Here is a 13,235-nt window from a genome sequence, read left to right on the forward strand (position 1 = left end):
TGCAAACCTCAGGTGAAGGGGAAGCCAGCTGTGGCTTCCTCGGGGTTGGGGGGCCCGAGACACCAGCCTGCGGGCCAGTGCTGGTCCAGGGCCAGGTTTTCCCCTGTCCGTGGCCACATGAGAGAAGTAAGGACGACATGGAATGTGTGAGTACGGGGTACAATGGCCTCATGTTGGAAGCACTGCCCTTTAGTCTACAAGGACACTCGTCTGCCCTGGAAAATGTCCCTTCTTCCTGAAATGTTGGTGCCAGTAACTGGTGGTTCTTGGCCAGTGAAGAAGTCGGCGACTCCGTCTTGGTCTCCCCGTTGAATGCCCGTGACGCGGGCCAGCAAACCCAAAGCTCGCAGAGCCTCCTCTCGAGCCTTCGGCCTCCTCTTTGCCTCCCGGTCACCTTCCTAGAAACTGGCAGGTCTGTTACTCAGTCCCACATCCCCAGACTCTGAATCAAATTCTCATCTCTTTTCCCTCACGTCCTCACCGTCATGGTCCTTCACCAACCATCTGATCTCAGAAAAGGCTCTTGCAGACATGATCACCGCTGATGACCAGGAAAGCATGAGCTAGAACTCTCAGAGGGGTATTTGTTCATTAACGTGCAAGTGAAGCCAAATGGCTTTCTCAGTGTGGGCTCTTGGGGAGCTGTTGGGGGAAGATAAGCCGTTGTAGGAAGGAGGGGTAGGATTTCTTAGGATCTGTGAGACCACATTCCCCAGAGACCCAGGGTGCCACCCTTCACGTTGTGGGGGGAGGGGGGGCTGTGTGCTTGCTCACCCCGGAGGGCCCAGCACATTGTTGCACGGGGGTGTCTGCCCACGGCCAGCTGCCCAACGCGGGCAGCAGAGGGCACACATTGAATCAGACACGCTGAGGTGGGTGCGACCCCTGTGCACATCAACCCCAGGGTACCCACACACCACACCTCACACCTGAGCGCCCCCAAGCCTCTCCACCAGTAGGCCAGGCTGCCCGCAGACCCAGCGGTTTCACATGTGCATCTTTGTGTGCACATGGCTTCCTCAGCCTGGCCACACTCGCCCTGTGTGTGCACGCCCTAAGAACAGAGACCTGGATGCACAAACCAGTAACCTCCCCGTTCTCCGCCCTTCCACAGATCCTCGGACCTCTGGACCACGATGACCAGTGCGGAAAGCAGAAACTGGCCTACAAACTAGAACAAGTCATAACCCTCATGAGCTTAGACAGCTGAGAACCGTCCTTCCAGGGCCCCTGGGGGGAGGGACACACCAAGCCGTGCCTCAGTCTAGATTTTCATCTTTACCAAGTGCAAGTTCCAACTGGCGTCAGCAGCATCCCCTGAGCAGCGCTGTCTCTCTCCGCCTCTTTCTGTCTCTCCCTCCTCCCTGCCTCTCTTCTCTCTCTGGGGCTCTGCCAGGGCGATCCAACCAGGCCACCGCCCCTCAGCAAGTCCCAGAGGGCCAGGCTCCCACGGGGACCCGGCCAGAAGATGAGAGAGGAGCTCTCTTTCCCAGCTGAGCGCAGACATCAGCAGCGGGGCCCGGGGACGGAGGACAAGCCACGGAGAGAGGATGCTCCTCCACCTCCCACGCTGGGCCGAACCTTGGTCTAGGGAAGAGGCAATGAGCTCAGTATTATCTTCATTGGGAAGACATCTCCTGGCTCTCTTCTGTTCCCCATTTCCATCTCCAAGGGGATCCACCAGGGTGTGGTCCCGTTGCAAATGTGAGAAGAAAGGCCACAGCTCCTGCACATGGCGGATGGGAGTTGGGAAAGGGGAGTTGGGAGGTGTTTTTCGAGCCGCCTCTCACCTGTTGCGTTGGCATCCAGAGGCCACCTTTTCCCCCTGCGGTCTTCTTGGAGTCCTTCCAAGTGCTCCTCAGGACCTGCCTGCTCCAGCCCCTCTCCAGCCTGTGGACAGCCAGACAGGAGACACAGCAGTTACATGCCACCGCAGACACCCTCCTGACCTTCTAGTCTGGCTCCGAGCCGCAGAAACGTCCCACAGAAGGAGAGAAAGGGAAAGAGAGTCACACCCACCCTGGAAGCAGAATGTGTTGTTTTCCATTCACCCCCAAATGCAAATGAAGCACGTCTATAGTCCTAGGCCTCATCCATTGCCAGATCCTCCATGCTGTCTAGAGAAAGTACCGGCGTTCTCCTCGGTCAGCGCTCATCTAGGGTCCGTGGAAAATGCAGAGTACATCCAGGAGATCCTACCTCCGGCCGCCTTCACTGGCTCCATCCCCAGCACCCCTTCTGAGAACTCTATAGAAGGCTGGGGCGGACAGCCGAGCCCCTGTCCCCCTGCAGAGCCCTATGCCATTGCTATGCAGATGACCTTGTCACTGGACTCTCCAGACCTCCTTGGCAATGACTCCTTTACCATCTGCTGCCTCTTTAGTCACTGCCTTTGCCTCGCCTCCTCCCCAGTCATCGCAGAGAGAACCACACTCAAGCCCAGCCCCACGGAGACAAACCCAAAATGCCAGCCACGCTCAGCCCCCAGCTCGCCATGTCTGGGAGGGACCAAGGACTCAAGCTGAAGGACCTAGCTGACAACGTAAGAAGAGACATACAGCAGACCTCAGCCCCGGCATCTGTCTCTCCACCTGTCCTTCCGATCTCTGGCTCTCTCATTTCAGGCAAATGTGTGCTCAGACATGGGTGAGCAGGGGCTGTGGTAAGAGACGGTCTCATGGAAGGTCATGGAAACCTGAGTCCTGAAGGGACTTGAGTTGCCACCGGGCCCAGTTTCCCACCCTAAGCGGGATTCTCTCCTGGCAGCTCTGGTGGCTAATTGTCCCTGGCTCTGGGAGACAAGGAGAAGCATCGTCCAAGGTGTGGTTGGGAGAGAGGGTTCCAGTCTTGCCTTCGCTCCCTGAGCATCAGACATGCATCCCTGTCATCCTCTCCAAGTGAGCCCCAGTTGGAACGGGGAAGGAACCACTCCATTTCCAGCAAAGCCCATGGAGCACCCTATACTTTTAGGAACCTGGCCCCTTTGGATATGAGTATGTGTGTGTGTGAGCTTGCGTGCACATGTGCATGTGAGTGTGTGTGTGTGTGCACACACCCGTGTGCCCCAGGAGCAGGCAGAGAGCTCAAAAGGATTTTTAGTCCTGTGGAGGGGACCCTCTAGCGATTCCCATCTCCTCCCTTGCTCATTGGTTCTACAGCTTCAGGACATGTCCACACTAGCTTTCTGTGCTAAGTGCAGGTGGGGGGAAGGAGAGTCACCTGTTTGCAGGAAGCCAGGGTGCTCTGTGGCCGCAGGAGGCCTGGACTCAACTAGAGGCCGGGTGGAAGGTGACCCACACCAGAGCAGCACGTGGCATCAAGGAGAGGACAGATGGGGACAAAACACCAGTAGCCTAGCCTCGGAAAGAGGAGAATGGGGGAAAGATACACATGGAGGAGGAAAAATAACCAAAGGTTTTGGTGAATGAAGTGCCAGGGGAAGAAGCATGGGCTTTCTACCCTTGACCCGTTTATTTCCAACCGAGACGCCCCGGGCCCCGACCAGAGAGGAAGCACGTGGGGGGCAGGTGGTGGAGGCACCATGGCCACTAAGAGATATTTGCACACATGAAGGGTTGAGTTGGAGAGAGACACAAACATATTTAACACAGATTCGCTGAGTGGAAACTGAGTGTGTGTGTGTGTGTGTGAGAGAGAGAGAGAGAATACGCATGTGTGAGTGAGTGTGTATGATTTATTTTTTAAGTTTTGCACAGTTAGAAAAAATGAACAGGCAGAAAAGAAGACTGTTATCATGGTTCTGCTGAAGCTTTTATTTTTTACCGGATTATTATTATTATTGTTATTGTTCCTTTGTCGGTACAGAACCACCCCACCCCCTGCCCTGCCCCTGCCCCTGCCCCATTTTGTCATAAGAGAAACTTCAGACACCTCAGAGAGACCTCAATGTCAGGAAGAAAGAGGGGAGGACAGTCTCCTGCTTTCTTTTCTCCTGGAGAACGGGGTGGGGCAGATTTTACCTTAATTGCTAGGGTGGGGGTGGGGTGGTCGCTGCTGGCTTTTTCTTTTTTCTTTCTTTCTTTCTTCCCCCCCACCCCCAAGTCTCTGAGGCCTGCTTGGGCTGGAGAAACAGGATAGAATCACCCAGAGCTGCAACCCGCCTTGCCCCACCAAAAATTCTTTTTCCTTTCTCCTTTCGTTTTCCATTTTTTTCCACTTGGATTCTTGGTACCCATGTGATTCAAAGTAATCAGAAAGCTGTCTTTCACTCCCCGTGTTCTTTCCAAAACTCCCCTTGGGATCCCGGTCTCCCCCTGGCAGGCCAGAGACCCCGAGAGCTGCCCCGAGGGGTACAGGGGCCACCACCCAGCAGAGAAGGGAGCTGGGCAAACTGGTCCTGGGGGAGGGAGGTCCCCTCAAGGTCTCCCTCCCCAGCAGATTTGCCGGGTCATAACTCTGTTTAAGGTGGAATCTTTATTTAACTTCTTGAGTCCCTGGAAGAGAAGACGAGAGAAAAGGCCCATCTCGTCTCACCTGCCCCTTCAACCGCCTCCTGCACCCTCTAGCCTTTGAGACCACCAGGCTCCTAATGGCGCCGGGCGATCACACAGAATAACTGACCTAGGTTACATGGGGATTTTGAATGTAGGAGAGAGATGGGCTACAGCTGGGGTGGTGGGAGAGAAGGAGCTTTACCGGGTCCTGAATTTAAAAGGACGGACGGAGAGAGGCTGAGACAGATGGCTTCAGGTGGGTCATTGCTCTCGGGGAGCACAGGTCTCCCCACGTGTGGGCTTTGCCGTTCTTCATCCTTCCACATAAGGGGCGACCCCAATATTTCTTGGTAATGGCAAAGAGTGCCAATAAGTGAATAAGTGAAGTTGGCTACTGTGTCAGTTAATTCCTCAGGAAAATACTTTTTCTTGCCTTCTTTCAGTGTGGTTTTAATTTGGGGGCAGAGGACTGCCTGAGTGTCTCCAGGCCAGGGTAGGGTCACACCCCAGAGCAGCACGCACACCCAGAGTCCGCCCTAGAGCCTCCCTCTTGTAAGCCCGTTGGCCAATGAGTCAAGCCTGAAAGGCGTGAGCAGGGCTGTGGTCTGGGAGGGAGGTCATTGTCGATGATCCCAAAGTGAAGCAGACTGTCCAGGACTGTGCCGGGCAGGAGCGGGAATCCACTTGGGCCCGGGCCTCTCCCCCCAGCCCTAGGCTAATGTCGAGGTACTGTCCCAGCACCACCACCCCCCACCCGAGATCCTTGTGCTCGTGTTCCCCTTGCATGTCTGGCTTCTGAGAGCGTCCCTCCCCCGCAGAAGCGAGTGTGCCCCCTCGTCCCCCTCGTCCCCCTCGCCTGCAGCTGCTGCTCGCAGAGCCTCTGCCCCAAGGCTGCGTATTTCCGGGTACGGGAGCCTCACACCTCACAGCACCCCCTCCCCGGGCAGCTTTAGGCCCCTGTCACCATCCCAGCACTGCCTCCCTGAGAGATTAGGGGCCCCAGTCCCACCTGGGCCCTGGGGATCCCCCAACAGAAGAGCCCCAAGCAATGATTTCCCAAGCAGCCTCCACTGCAAGAGGCAAGTCCTGCTGATGTTTCCAGCACCCTCAACCACCACGTGCTTTGCCCTAGAAGGGAAAGTCCTGTTTTCGGTCTGTCCCCTTTCTCAGGAATTAGGGGACACTTCCTTTGGCTTCACAGGATGTGAAGTCAACTACTTAACCTAGCGAGGGTTAAAGTTAATTATTCTTAATCGAGAACAAACTTCCACCAATCAGAAAGCAAGAAGGGAGAGGAAGAGGCAGGGAGGCTCTGCGGGTGGGAGGCCCAGGGACACCCCTTTTGTGGCCCTTCCAGGGACGAGCTGCCCCAACAAGCGGTCCCAGCAGGCGTCTGAAAGGCTTCCGAGAGGCCTGTCTAAGCACATCCTCCAGGTACCAGAGTCCCCGGGAGAAGACCCTGCCCCAGGCCGATCCTGGCTCCTTCCTGGCCTTTCCTCTTTCTTCTAGTTTACGTCAAGGACCTCCTGCCACTCCCCATGCCTCCTGTCAACATCCAAGACAGGTGACTGAGGGCCCCGGACTCCGCGACCCTCCCTTTTTCTTTAACCTGTACGTGGACTGTCTACTTGGGGTTTGAGGTTTTTTTGTTTGTCTATGTTAAGCATTGGAGATTAAGGAAGGAGCCCAGGTCAAGTCCAAATTGTTGAAAGGAAGAAAAAAAACTCTTCACCTATGACTTGCCAGGCCAGCCTTGGGGCTGAGGAGGGGGGCTCCCCCTGTTCTTAAAAAATGGGTCAGGATATTGCCCAGGCGCGGACATGGCTGCTAATATTTGTGGTGCTTCCCGGGCACCTCTGATGGCTAGAGCCGCGATGCTGCCCCTCTCCTCCCACGGATGCAGCCAGTGAGAGCCTTTACAGAGCGGGAAGCTGAGGCACAGCCATGGGACAGGCCAGAGACGCAGCTGCAGGGAAAGGCTGGGAAGCCAGGAGCCCCTGTCCTCATGGTTCCAAGAGTGGCAAAGCCCCTCCGCCAGAAAACCGAGAACAAGACTGTTCCTTCCATTCACAAAGGAATCTCTATAGTAAAAGTTTCAGACTTTGAAGAGAGACTTTTGTTTTTTAATTAACAAGCCTTTGCTCCCTGACAAAATTGTTTTCGTTTTAATGAGGGGGAGTATCCAACTTTATAAAACATACAGGATGTTTCGGTTGTAAAAGTGATACAACTTTAACAGTAGAGTCCCAGTTAAATTTTGTGAGGAGACAGGTGACTACCCCAGCTACTAAACAAAACGAGATCCGTAATAAATGAAAAGAGGTTTCTATCCTCATTGGCAGAGATAGTGGCGTGGCGGGGGGGCATATGCCGTCCGCCGGGTGTGCCCCACCTTCCCTTCTCCTCACCCCTCTTTCGCTTTGTCCAGCCTTGGCTCTCTGGGCCACCCCAGTGTTGCCGAGCCCCTCTGCAGTCCCCATCCGCTTCCCTCAAACTGGAGGGACTCCCAGTTCAGGATTGGTCAGGGAGAGACCCAGTCCCCTCCCCTGAGAGGGCAAAGGCTCATGGCAAATAGACCCGTTCTATGCAGCTCACCTTCCGTTTCTTTGGAACTGGAATTAGTTCTTTTGTTAGTACCTTTGATCTTATGACTCAAGCACATTTTGGAAGGGCTCCCTTCCGAGAGTGGGATTCAAAACAGAGGGTACAGTTAAAGAGCCACACAAAGGACACAACCAAGCACGACCGCTTCCCAGACAGGACCAACAGAGGAGGGTGAGGCCCATGACTGAGATGCACTATGTGTCTCATGTGCTGCCCTTCTGCCTCCCTCCCCTGATGTTCTCCCCAGCTGTTGGCTCGTTAAACCTTCCGTTCTTTAAAAAGAAAAGCTAGTTTACCTCAAAGAATCTTGTTTCCATTTGGAAACCAATGACTTTGTGTTTTAGAGTAGACGACCCTCCCCCCCCATCACTCCCTGCCTCGGTCTGGCATCCCTGAGGCCTGAGGTCCTTGCTTGGTCTTGCCATGGCAGTGCTGACCCAGAACAAGACCTCCCAAACCCTGACATGGACAGGAAGGAGTGGGTGCAGCTGGCCTCCCCTCCCCCCGCGCCCATTAGAGCTGGTAAGGACCAGCCCACCTCTTCCAGCAGGGTCCTGCCCAGGCACCACCGTAACCAGCAACTCCAGTGTACCACCCACAGAGAATGGCTCAGTGAGCTGAGGCATAGGGGGAGCAGTGTCTGGCCTGGTCACATGACCCAGAGTCAAGTCCAATGCTAGAGGGTAGAGGAGAAACAGGGAAGGATGCATGGGTGGTCTGAGGAACAGGCAGAGGCCTTTGAGTCTCGGTAAGAGGATGTTGAAGGAAGTAGGGCAGGTCACTCCTGCTCTGGTCACCCCCCTCCAGCCCCGGCTCACCTCTGACTCCATAAAGCTCCCACCTTGAACACTGACCCTTGGTTAGGACAAAGCAAAACATATCTTTAGACAACAGTGTTACAATGAGCCTCAAAGATAGGTGGATGGAATCTATTAGAGGAAGAGGGTCTTCTGGTTTTGATTTTTAACGAAGAGTATCCTAGTAAGGTTAAAAAAAAAGATTTAAAAAAATAAAGTTTTTAAAAAGAAAACCTATGCTATTTAAATTGGAGCCCAGTTGTAACTTGGTAAAGGCAAGCTTCTGTACCTTTGTTATAATTAATTGTATACCTGTGTATGTAAATATAAGGCATTCCTATTTTGCAGTTCAGAACAAAAAAAAAAAAAACCTATTTGTAATATAGAATAAAGTTTATTAAAAAATAATAAAAATGCAGTTTGGCATTTGGGTCTTTCTGGCTGGAAGCCGGCAGAGGGGAAGCCTGGCTGTAACGAGCCCCCACGTAAGTAGGGACAGATGCGGCAGCTTCTCTCTCCAGCTCCATGGTCTCTAAACTCAGCCACCAGAGGTACGTTCTTCTACTCAGGGCTCTGTCTGCAGTTACAAAGCAGAGCCCTCTGGAGGGGATCATGCCCCCAGGTAGGGAGAGAGCACGCATGCTACCAGCCAGCGTCCTCAATGGTCATCACTTCCGCATGAAACCGAACCAACCTCTGAATCCTTCTCAACACAGGCCTCCAGCAAACACTACGAGCCCCCTAGAGCTGTTGAGTGGCCATCCCTGCTGGAAGTCTTCTTGGCAAACTCTATCTTAGTATAAGTGATTTCATCAGTCACTCCCACCTCCAGCATTTTGATAGAGAGTGGAAATCCTGAACCCAGCGGTGCCTCCGGCGCAGAAGCAGGACAGGGAGAGAGAGAATGGAAGTGTGGCACTGGAGGCAGGGAGCAGGAACGGCTGTCCGCCTGCCACCTGCATCTGTCTGGGGTCCATGCTGGCCTCCCAAGAGTAGCGTGAGGGGAAAGGGGAGAACTTGCAGACGGGGCAGCATATGGCCCCACCTGTACCCAGGACCTCTGCGTCCTCTGCCTTCAACTGGCTGCCTTTGGACAGATCCTTCTGTCTCTCTGAGCCTCAGGTCAACAGCAGAGAAGGTGAGCTCCACATCTCCACTTATAATTCAAAGTGAAATCCAGGAGAAGACAAAGGGAGGAAACAGGATGTGGCTGGAGAGACAGAAACCCCAAAGCAGGGAGAGTGAGGAAGAGAGGTAGGGAGATAGGGCGGGGAGAAGTGAGACAGACCCCAGGCCACCAACAGCAAATCCTGCCCTTCCTACCTCCCTGCTGCCCCCGACCCCCAGCCCTTGGGCTCTGCCAGCCTTCAAAGAAGAGCCTCCAGGGTGTCACCAAAAATGGGACCTCTGGGGGCCGGACAGAAAGGGCAGGAGTTGACTTGGTGTGAAGTCTGTGAGTCCCAGCTTGCCCTGAAACTTCTAGAAGAGAGCCCTTCTGAGATGAGGGGATACCACAGCACCCCAGTGACACCGAGATGCCCCCATCTCTGGGAGTCACATTCTACAGCCAATGACCAGGGAACACTTCAACCTTGAGCCTACAAAGGAAGAGATGACACCGCAGAGGGAAAGTGGGAATTAGCGACCTCAAGACCCAGCACAAACTGACCGACTGAGATCAGACTGCTGTTGGGTATTTTTGTTTTGTTTTACTTTTCTTTTCAATAGTTCCAACAGACAGGAAAAGTGCATTTCTCTCTTTTCCTCAGTAACGAGGCAGGCCATGGTGGGGATAATGGTCTTGGTCCGAAAGTGCAAATCAGATTCCACATGCGATCAAGTTCCTGCCACATCCGTGGACTCCCTCACCTACCCGATGTCATGCTTCAGCACGGCCGGCCACCATGACCTTGAGCAGACCACTTCCCTGGGATTCGGTTTCCTCCATGACCAGAAGATACTTCTAACTGCTCTATGAAACCCAGGAGAGCGTGTGGAAGGCTGACTTCAAGAATAAAAGTGAAAAGATCCTGAGACCACAAAGGGTCACGTGTGCATGTGGTGTCATTCTTTGTCACAAAAATGATATCATACAAACAAAAGAGTGGATCCATCCCAGGGCCTCAAATTTAGAACGGATGCCAGACTAGTCGGCTCAGGCCACCATCGCAGAATACCAGACTGTGGGGCTTAAACAACAGACATCTGTTTCCTCGTAGTTCTGAAGGCTGGAAGCCCGAGATCAAGGAGCCGGATCGCTTTCTGCTGGAGGCTCTCCTTCAGGCCTGCACACAACTACCTTCCGGTCCTCCATGGTCTTTCCTCTGGACACACATGCAGAGAGCGCTCTGCTGTCTCTTCTCATAAGGACACCAGTCCCATCAAGTTTGGGCCCCACTCTTATGGCCTCATTTAACCTTAGCTACCTCCCTAAAGGCCCTCTCCTTCAACTCAGTCACACTGAGGGTTAGGGATGACTTTGGGGGGGGGGACACAACTCATTCTGTAACAGATGCCTTATGTATTCATTGCCAAAAAGTAAATATCTAACATCTTATGAAAAGGAACATGAATGTATTTTGACTGTCAGACTGTGAGATTTTGGAAGGCAGAGAGCAGATCAGCTGAATTTATGCTACCCAAGCTTAGCATTAACGTGTCCAGCACAGAGCAAGTGTTCAGTAAGTCATGAAGGGGTGGCAGGAGGAACATGGGCGGTACAATAGGAGAAAGCCATCGGCCACAAAGGTAGTCACTGGCTCATCTCCCCACCGAACTGATACGCCTCCATTACTTTCCACATCAGTCCATATCCCCTCCCATGAATATTTTATCTCTAGGTAACTAATGCCTGGACTTGCTGCCAGTGGCCATCGTTTGCAGGTGAAGAGAGCCAGGCGCTATGGTCAGAACCTCACTCATGGTGGCAGAGCTGCTGCTGGCCAAGCAGAGTAAGTGCAGGCAGGGGCAGGTCACTTCTGCACTCATCCCCTTCTCCAAACCTGTCCTGCTTTGCTTTTAACAGAATTCCCACCTTGAACACTGCCCCCGAGCCTACAGGGCTGCAGGGGGGCACATGCCACAGTTGGGGTGGGTACGTGAGGTCGGGCTGTACGCCAGGATGGCTGGTGGACTGCGTCACTGTTCAACAGTGAGCACCTTCCCCCCCTGAATGAGCACGACGGCTTCCCACCCTGATAAAGGAAGGCCAGCCAAGCCACCTGCCGATGGTGTGTGAGCACTGGACAGTGAGGACAATGACAACGCAGAAACACCAGATGACCCTGCTAGTCACGTAGCATGAGTGGAAACTGAGTCTTTGCTGATTTAAGTCACTGAAGTGTGTGTGTGTGGGGGGGGGGGTGCGCTATTTGTTACTGCAGCATAACAGACCATCCTGATGGCTACGGGGTACTGCAAGTTTAAGCTGACCCCGAGGTAGCCCCTTAGCTGACAGCTGTCAGAGGAAATCTCACCTTCCTCCTGCAGAGAATTTTGCTTTTGACCTAAGCTCCTCCTCTTTTTTAAGACATTATTAGCTATTTCCAGTCAATGTGACTCATTTTGTGGAAGTTCCTAATTTCCCTGAGCTGCATTTTGGAAAGACTGGAGAAGAAGAAGAAGACTTAGAAAAAGAAGGAGCGAATCTTACAGAGAACAGGAAAAAAGGAAGTGGAGGGAAGGGAGGCTACTGGGAGAGAGAAAGGAGGAGGAAGAAAAGGAGGAGGACGGGCAGCTGTTAGCCAGCTGGGTGCTGGAAGTTTTCTGCCGGCTGTTGACCCAGACACCTGCTGGGGTGAGGGGTTTCCAGTCTCAGGAGGACATCGTGGCGCTCACAGCCCACACTGCTAGGAGAAGCTGTATCTGCCTTCTAGGGATGAATCCAGCCAAGATCATTTTATTTGTTTGTTTATTTTAGAGACAGAGAGAGAATTTTAAGCAGGCTTCACGCCCAGTGCAGAGCCCGACCTGAGGCTCCATCTCCCGACCTGAGCATCACGACCAGAGCCAAAGTCAACAGTCGGGCTCTGAACCAACTGAGCTATCCAGGTGCCCCCAAGCCAAGGTTGTTTTAAAACATAACCTATAGTTTTTTATATATTTGGATCTTGGTTAGCATCCAAGAGAGCAGGGAACTCGTCCTTATTAGGCACACAGACCGGGTTCTCAACACAAATCCTTGTCAAGCTGGCAGCCCCCCTTAGGAGCCCACAAACGGCAGTGTCTCATGAGGCCTAGAACGGCCTATGCACACACAGATGCTGGCTCTTCTCAGCAGACTCACTGCTGCCTGATGCTAAGAAAGGCCTGACCCCCCACCCCCCCCCCCGGCCCAAATGCAGACGAGGTACTCCTGGCCCCAACCAAAGAGGGGCCCTACTTGCCTCGGTTCCACTTTAGAGCACAAACCTGGGCCACTGCTTCCCCAGCTTCCAAGTCCCCAGCCATTTCCTGAGTCAGGCTGTAGAGCTCTAGGGATGAAAAGGCAGGGCCTGGGGGGACAGGAAGCTGGAGGGTCACGGAGGAGAAGCTGGAGGGTCACTAGGGGTGGGGTCTCCGCCCCATTCACCAGGAGCACATCCTGTTTCCTGCACTAAAAGGACCAGATCCCCCCGGAGTGCCAGCCCGCAGGCGCTGCCCCCGCTCCACACTGTGTGCCATCCCTGCTTCCTCTGTAGTTTGCCTCTGGGGGGGACACAGGCCAATAAGCTACACCCCGAACTGCGTGGGCACACCCGTCCACCCGTCAGCGGACTTCAGTCCCCTGAACCAGTCTCCTAATCCCCCCACCGCAGCCCGAACATTCTCCACGCGTGCCCCTGGGCGAGTTCCTAACCATCTCCAAAATCTCATGAGTTTTCAGCGCGCGGCAGCTTTTGGCGCCAAGTGACAGCCTTCTTGAAGAAGAATCGCGCATGTTCTCTCTCCAGACCTAGCTTGTGGGACGGCATACGGCAGTCACTCTAGAAATGCTCAGGAAATAAATGAATAGACTCCAGTCGGTGCCAGGCTCTTTCCACTGCCCAAATCCTGAAATGCAAGTAGAGACAAAAGCTTCCCAATAAAGTACAGAAATGAAGAACTAAAAAAATGCTAAGTGCCTCAGTTTCCCCCTAAACCAGAGCTTGAGACAAGGCCTTGTGAGCAGGTGGCTGATTTGGGGAAGTGGTCCTGAGAAACAGAAGTGGAGGCAGAGGAATGAGGACATCCCAACTCAAGAATGTGCTATCGAGCGGGACCCCACTGTGGGCAGCAGGACGGTCTCCCTTGGGCCCCTCAGGACTGGACAGTGTCCCCTCAGAGTGTGCCTACAGGTCGCACATGGGCCATTTGTTCCCACAGACTCCTAGGCTTGGAAGTCTGCAGGAAAGACTACGTG

At 53.7% G+C, this 13,235-nt stretch overlaps 1 protein-coding gene and 1 long non-coding RNA gene across 11 annotated transcripts in view; one reads left to right on the forward strand and one right to left on the reverse strand.

The window, feature by feature from the left end:
- PLXNA4 (plexin A4) overlaps positions 1-4,891 on the forward strand; it is a 419,828-nt gene extending 414,937 nt beyond the window's left edge. The window contains exon 32 of the mRNA XM_082693997.1: positions 1,115-4,891. Coding sequence (XP_082550123.1) covers positions 1,115-1,210 — 96 coding nt within the window. The 3' untranslated portion in view covers positions 1,211-4,891. The remainder of the gene's footprint in view (positions 1-1,114) is intronic.
- The window catches only part of LOC309845708, a 207,297-nt gene that overhangs the window by 33,303 nt on the left and 160,759 nt on the right, over positions 1-13,235 (reverse strand). For 4 of the 10 annotated variants that reach the window (XR_014301451.1, XR_014301452.1, XR_014301453.1 and 1 more), the window contains one exon: positions 1,785-1,890. This is a non-coding gene — a long non-coding RNA (uncharacterized lncRNA). Of the gene's footprint in view, positions 1-1,500; positions 1,588-1,784; positions 10,639-13,235 lie in introns of those variants that run through there. The other 6 variants (XR_014301444.1, XR_014301446.1, XR_014301450.1 and 3 more) reach the window with 5 other exon arrangements.

This window comes from Mustela nivalis (assembly GCF_964662115.1).
Source record: "Mustela nivalis genome assembly, chromosome: 12".
Lineage (NCBI taxonomy): Eukaryota > Metazoa > Chordata > Mammalia > Carnivora > Mustelidae > Mustela > Mustela nivalis.